Source organism: Eimeria tenella, genomic scaffold, assembly GCF_000499545.2.
Source record: "Eimeria tenella Houghton genomic scaffold, Eth_scaff45, whole genome shotgun sequence".
NCBI lineage: Eukaryota > Apicomplexa > Conoidasida > Eucoccidiorida > Eimeriidae > Eimeria > Eimeria tenella.
In genome coordinates this window covers 83,483-90,120 of record NW_013543375.1, presented here as the reverse complement: position 1 = coordinate 90,120, position 6,638 = coordinate 83,483, and the positions used below count along the sequence as shown (strand labels likewise).

At 61.0% G+C, this 6,638-nt stretch overlaps 2 protein-coding genes across 2 annotated transcripts in view; one reads left to right on the top strand and one right to left on the bottom strand.

Moving 5' to 3' along the window:
- Window positions 1-656: 656 nt before the first annotated feature.
- Window positions 657-3,209, bottom strand: ETH_00009875 (uncharacterized protein; the record flags this gene model as incomplete). Its single annotated transcript, XM_013377052.1, has 1 exon — window positions 657-3,209. The coding sequence occupies one exon, from the start codon at window positions 3,207-3,209 to the stop codon at window positions 657-659; it is 2,553 nt and encodes an 850-aa protein (XP_013232506.1).
- A 426-nt stretch (window positions 3,210-3,635) lies between these two features.
- ETH_00009870 (uncharacterized protein) overlaps window positions 3,636-6,638 on the top strand; it is a gene marked incomplete at both ends in the record, with an annotated part of 8,396 nt that continues 5,393 nt past the window's right edge. The window contains 2 exons of the mRNA XM_013377051.1: window positions 3,636-5,234; window positions 5,591-6,607. Of these exons, the coding sequence (XP_013232505.1) occupies window positions 3,636-5,234; window positions 5,591-6,607 (2,616 nt within the window). The remainder of the gene's footprint in view (window positions 5,235-5,590; window positions 6,608-6,638) is intronic.

The following is a 6,638-nucleotide window of genomic DNA, read 5'->3' as shown; positions in this document are numbered from 1 at the left end:
AAAAAAAAAAAAAAAAAAAAAAAAAAAAAACAACTTTCGCTTCGTCAGCAGCAAACGGCCGCCGCCCCCCCCACCCATGCCCATGAGAGCAGCAGCAAGCATGCCCCTCTCAAACACAGAAAATGTGCTGCTGCTGCTGCTGCTGCTGCTGCTGCTGCTGATTGGGTACTGGCAAGGCCTGTGGGTGACAGGCGCAGAGGCGTGGCTGCTGCTGCTGCTGGTACTGCTGCAGCAGCCCCGAAGAACAGCAGCAGCAGCAGCAGCAGACGACTCCAAGAAGTCGCAGCTGCTGCAGCAAAACCGCCGCAGCACGCGAACACTCATTGTGGCTCCTGCTGCTGCATCTGGCGGCAGCTGCTGCAGCGGCACATCGCTGTAGCAGCAAAGCGGCAGCCAGCCCCTCACAGAAGAAGACACCCTGCAGCAGCAGCAACAGAAGCAGCAGCAGCAGCAGCAAAGCAAAACCCCTATGGATGCAATACCTGGACCCCAGGTAGATTCTGGAAGCAAAAAGCAGCTGAACCAGCCTAGTGGAAGCAGAAGCAGCAGCAGCAGCAGCAGGGGCAGCAGCAGGAGCAGCAGCTGCAGCAGCAGCAGGAGCTGAAGCAGAAGCGACAGCAGCAGCAGCAGCAAAAAGCCAGCCTGGATCTGAAGACTCACCGCACAACGACTCCCGCAGGCTGCTGCTCGACGGTCTGTCGCTGCTGCTGCTGCTGCCGCTGCCTGCTGCTGCTGCTGCTGCTGCTCCTCACTGCCTTTATAACAGTGCCCACAATTGCTGCTCCTGGCTGCGCCTCCACTGGGGAGACTAGGCCTTCGGACAGCAGCGCAGCAGCAGCAGCAGCAACAACTTCTAAATCTAGCCAGTGGACAAACAGCAGCCGGCAGCGGCTTATGTGCTGCCGCTGCTGCTGCTGCTGCTCCCGCTTCCGCTTGCTGCTGCTGCTGCTGCTGCCGGCGGCCACGTCCAACGCCGGCGGGATGCGCACCACCGCAAACTGCGCTGCGCTGCTGCTGCTGCTGCTGCTGCTGCTGCTGTCCGTGGCTTCAGCAGCAGCCTCGTCGCCGTCACTGCTGGCATTCTGCAGCAGCAGCTGCTGCTGCAGCTTGTGCAGAGGCAGCAGCGCCCGGTGCCCCTCACAGTTTGCTGCTTCGCTGCTGCTGCTGCTGCTGCTGCTGTTTTTGAGGACTGCGAGGGGCGCCTTGACTTTGGTGCCGGGCAGCAGCAAGTGGGGCGGCAGCAGCTGCAGCAGCTGCTGCTGCTGCCACCCCACAATGTGGGGCAGCAAAGACACAAAGAGAGTTCGCTGCTGCGGCAGCACAGCAACAACGCGTCCATACACTTTGTGCTGCTGCAGGCTCAGCAGCTGCAGCAGCCACGCGTCGAACTGCTGCTGCAGCTGCTGCTCCGTTGCTGCGCCGCTGCCGCTGCTGCTGCTGCTGCTGTTGCTGTTGCTGCAGGCGCTGCTTCTGGCTTCCTCCTGCTGCTGCTGGCCTCCTTTCTGCTTGCCCTTCTTGCTGCTGGCGGCGAGCAACAACTGCTGCTGCTGCTGCTGCTGCTGCAGCAGCGCGGGGTGAGCTACGTGCGGGTGCAGCACCACCGCAGTGACGCTGCTGAGGCACTTCAGCTCTAGGCCCTGCATGTGGGATAGTTCTGCTGCTGCTGTTTCCTTTTTGCTGCTGCTGCTGCTGCTGCTGCTCTTCTTCTTCTTTGCTGCTGCTGCTGCTGCTGCGCGCAGCAGAGGCCGCAGCACGCGACACTCCAGCAGCAGCCCAGGCCTCAGGCTGTCCCACGAGAGCTGCTGCTGCAGCCCCAAGGGCGACAGCAGCGGCGTTCTAGAAGCTGCTGCTGCTGCTGTTGCCCCTGCTGCTGCTGCTGCTAGCGGCTCTACTGCTGCTGTGCATATGATGGTGTTGGATGCAGTATTTACCTCCTGAAGCAGCACAGGGAAGACCGCCCCCGGCAGCAGCAGCAGGTTGTGCTGCTGCAGCAGCAGCAGCTGCTGCTGCTGCGGAAGGAAGGCGCGGGTGCTGCTGCTGCTGCTGCCTTGTTGCTGCAGCCCGAAGCTCAGCAGCAAACCGTGCTCTTCAATCGAAGCAACACTTGCTGGAAGCAGCATTCCCTGATGCAGCAGCTGCAGCGCGAGCCCCGCGTTGCACAGCGACGGCCGCAGCGACAGCTCGTAGGCCCCGCTGCTGCTGCTGCTGCTGCTGCTGCTGCTGCCCGTGCTGCTGCTGCTGCTGCTGTCCGGCGTGCCAATGACCACGCAGGGCAGCAGCTGCCCCACGAAGAAGCGCTGCAGCAGCTGCTGCTCATAGGCCGTCTCGGCCTGCCCCTGCTGCTTCTGCTGCTGGCCCTTCGCCTTCCGCTGTTGCTGCTGCTGCTGCTGCTGCGTCTCCAAAGTGTGGCTGCTGTGCACGTAGCCCACTAACCCGTAAGGCAGCTGCAGCAGCAGCTGCGTCGTGTGGACTTCAGCAACAATTCCCAGCAGCAGCGCGCCCTTTTTCAGGGGGGCTTTAAAAGCTGCTGCTGCTGCTGCTGCTGCTGAGTCCTCATTGTTTGCTGCTGCATCATAGGCTGCTTCGTCCGGCTGCTGCTGCTGCTGCTGGTCTGCTGCTGCGCCAGAAGCTGACTGCAGGAATGGAAAGGACAGCTGGAATTCGTTTGACCTGGGCCCCTTGCTGCTGCTGCTGGTCTTGCTGCTGCTGCTCTTGCTGCTGCTGCTGCTGCTGCTGCTGCCCTTCGTGCTGCCTCCCCGCTGCTTCGACTCCCCGCGCTGCTGCTGCTGCTGCTGCTTGCGCGCTGGAGCAGCTCGGGGGAAGTCACCCCCCGTGTATCCTTCCATGCTGCTGAAGCTGGGGACCTGCTGCAGTTGCTGCAGTCGCTGCAGCTGCAGCAGCAGCTGCTCCTGCTGCTGCTCCTGCTGCACTGAAGCTGCTTGCTGTTGCTGCTGCTGCTGCTGCCCCTGACGACTAGCAGCAGCACGAGGATAAGAAGGCCCAAGGAAGGTCGCGGCTGCTGCCGGGGCCCTTGGTGCTCCTGCTGCTGCTGCTGCAAAGATCTTGTTGCCGAAGCTGCTGCTGCTGCGTCTTCCGCTGCTGCAGCTTCTAATTAAAAGAAAATTAAACCTGTAGAAAGGCCTAGAGCCCAAATTTATGAGCGCTTGTGGGGCCCCACGGCCCCACAGCGGCTGCCGCCGTGGCTGCATGCAACAGCAGCAGCAGCAGCAGCAGCAGCAGCGCTTGCTGCTGCTGCTGCGCCTCCTGAAGCCCCAGCCTCATATCCTCTAGCAGCCCAACACACAAATTTCAAATAAGGCAGCAGTGACTCTAGAATATAATACTTTCGCGGCAGCAGCCTCGCAGCAGCAGCAGCAGCTGCTGCTGCTGCTGCTGGGAGTGACTCTCTTGCTAGCGGTTCGGCAGCAGCAGCAGCAGAAGCTGCATCGAAGCAGCTCACGGCCGTAGATCTACGGGGCCCTGGGCTTTCAAATTTCATATTTATTTATATCCTTAAGAACACACATTGTGGAGATGCTGCGTCTGCAGCAGCAGCAGCAGCAACTGCAGCAACAGCAACTGCAGCTGCTGCTCTGGTGACGAATGACGCAGCAGCAGCGGGGGCCAAGCCGCAAATGGATAGTGCCGCAGCTACTGCAGTTGCTGCTGCTGCTGCTGCTGCTCGAGGCATTCTGCGTTGCAGCCTGGCGCAGACCAACAGACCAGCAGCAGCAGGAGCAGGTGCTGCTGCTGCTGCTGCTGCAGATACAGCAGTAACTGCATCACGAATATCCTACTGCTCAGGCCACATACCCCTTCAAAGGAGATATCACACAGCAGCAGCAGCAGCAGCAGCAGCAGCAGCACAACTGCGGCGGAGAGGATCGCGAGCCGCTGGGCTGCCTGCTGTTCCCGCTGCTGCTGCTGTTTGCTTCTGGAGCTGCTCTGCAGCAGCACCGGCAACAGCAGCAGCAGCAACAGCAGGTTTGGGGAAGACAAGGCCGCTGCTGCAACAATCTAGGGCCGTTAGCAGCAGCACCAGTGGTCACAGCAGCAGCAGCAGCAGCAGCAACAGCAGCAGCAGCAGTAGCTGCAATGGTGCCAGCGTGGATTGCCCAGATGAGCACCAGCAGCAGCTGCAGCAGCTGCAGCGGCAAGCAGCACGACTGTCTTCTCTGCCTCCTGCTGCGCTGCTGCAGTTCCTGCAGCAGCTGCTGCTGCTGCGATGCTCCTCAGTAGAGCTGCTGCAGCAGCTGCTGCCGCTGCTGCAGCGCGCTTCTGCTGCCCTTCCTGTAGAGCAGCTAAGTGCTGCTGCTGCTATTCTGTCTGCCCTCTGCAGCAACCGGCGTGCGGCGCTGCAGCAATGTCAGCGGGACCTCGAGCAGCAGCAACAGCAGCAGCAGCAGCAGCAGCAGCATTCTAAGTCAAGGGAAAAGCTTGCAAGGCGGCAGATCAGCATGCTGCAGCAGCAGCTGCTGCAGCTGCAGCTCTTTGAAAAACAATTGCGGGGGTTCATTGGTAGCACTGCGCTGCAGTTTGCCCAGCAGCAGCAGCAGCAGCAACTGCTGCTGCTGCAGCAGAACCCTCCCCAAGTTATTGAGCTGCTGCACCGCCGAGCCTCAGCTGTCTGCTGCTTGCTGGACGCGCTGCAGGGGCTTCCTTTTGCTGCTGCAGAGGCAGCAGCAGCAGAGCGCAGTGTTGCAGCAGCAGCAGCAGCAGCGCTGCAGCAGTTCACAGCAGCGGAGCAGAAAGCATCTGCAGTTGCTGCTGCAGCAGCGCAGCAGCTGGAGCTGCTGCAGCAGCTGCCTGCACGAGTGGCCCGCATCATTGGGGCCTTCCTGTCGGGGCCCCACAGCAGTAGCAGCAGCAGCAGCAGTAGCAGCAGCAGCAGGGACAGCCTCTGCAGCAGCGAAGCAGTGAGCCACAGCCTTGCTGCTGCTGCTGCTGAGGCTGCTGCAGCGCTGCTGGCCCTGCAACATCGCTTCCTCGCTGCTGCCAGCAGCTCAGCAGCGGTGCAAGGGCTGCAGCAGCAGCAGCTGCAGCAGCAGCCGAAGCAGCAACTGCATTCCGGCGACCAATTTACCGAAGGTAGCAACAGCAGCAACGGCGGCAGCAGCTGCAGTAACAGCAGCAGCAGCAGCAGCAGCAACAGCAGCAGCAGCACTGAGACGTGGGACCTCACGGAGACATATCGTCTTGTGGCTCTTACTTTTAGAGAAGCAACAAAAGCGCAAGTAGGCTGCTGCTGCTATTGCTGCTGCTGCTGTTGCTGCTGCTGCTGCTGCAGTTCGGTGTGGTTGCGTTGCTGGCGCTGCCCTTCCTGCTGCCCGTGCTGCTGCTTCCGTTGATTGCAGTTTGCTGCTGCTGCTGCTGCTAGTTTTGAGTGTGTTTTGCTGCTGCTGCTGATTGTAGCATACTACTGCTGCTGCTGCTTTCCTGATTGCGACCTGCTGCTGCTGCTGCTGCTGCTGCTGCTGCTGCTGCTGCGAATGGTGCTCAATGCCGCGTTCACCTGAATTGCCCTGCAGCAAGCTAAATCCCGTGTTCCTCCTGTTGTCTCTGTTGCTGCTGCTGCTGCTGCTGCTGCCAGGTGGACCTCTGGAAGCCCTTAAAGGTAGTTTGCTGCAGCTTTGCTGCCCTTCCTGCTGCTGCTCGTGCGGCTGCGACGGAGACATGCTGCTGCTGCAGTGATGGTTCTCTTTGGCTCGCAATTCTTGCTGCTGCTGATGATGCAGCACCTGCATTTGCAGCAGCAGCAGAAACAGCAGCAGCAGCAGCAGCTGGAGACGCAATAGACGTGAATGCGGCGGGCAATGATGCTGGCCCCGCGCCCCTGGCTGCAGCAGCTCACAGCAACTGCAGCAGCAGCAGCAGCAGCAGCAAAGTGGTGGAAGGGAAACAGGCGGGCTTCAGAAGCGGGAGACGCCGGCGGTTTGCTGCCCCCGCTGCAGCAGCAGCAACGTCAGCTGCAGCAGCTGCAGCAGCTCTGCCCCGTCGGTTTGTTGCTGCTGCATCTCACGGGTTTGAAATACCTCTTTTTGAAACTGAGTTGCTGCTGCTGCGCTGCCTCCTTAGGAACTCTGCAGACGCATCTGCAGCAGCGCAAACCCCGCAGCAGCAGCGGCAGCAGCAACAGCAACAGCAAACGCGTCAGCAGCAGCAGCAGCAGCAGCAGGGGCAGCCGCTTCAACTGCAGCTGCAGCGGCTGTCGACGAAGGCTCTGTCGCAGCTTCTACTGGCTACAGCTGAATTGCTGCGGGCTAATGAGGTGCTGCAGCAGCCAGCAGCAGCAACAGCAGCAGCAGCAGCACCAGCAGACAAGGGTGCAGCTGACGACATTACTGCTTTTGCTGCTGCTGCAGTTGCTGCAGCAATGCCAGAGTGCTGGCGCTGCTCCCCTCGAGATGTGCTGCGGATGCTGCGGAGCATAGAAGGGCTCCGACCTGCAGTGAAGTTCCAGCAGCAGCAGCAGCAGCTGCAGCAGCAGCAGCGGCAGCGCGTGTCACGCAGGGACAGCAGCAGCAGCAGCAGCAGCAGCAGGCCAGAGCTGCAGCCGCAGCTGCTGATGTTCTTTGGAAACCTCTTGATGCGGTCTCTACAAGCAGCAGTTGACAGACAGCAGCAGCGCCAGCGCCGCC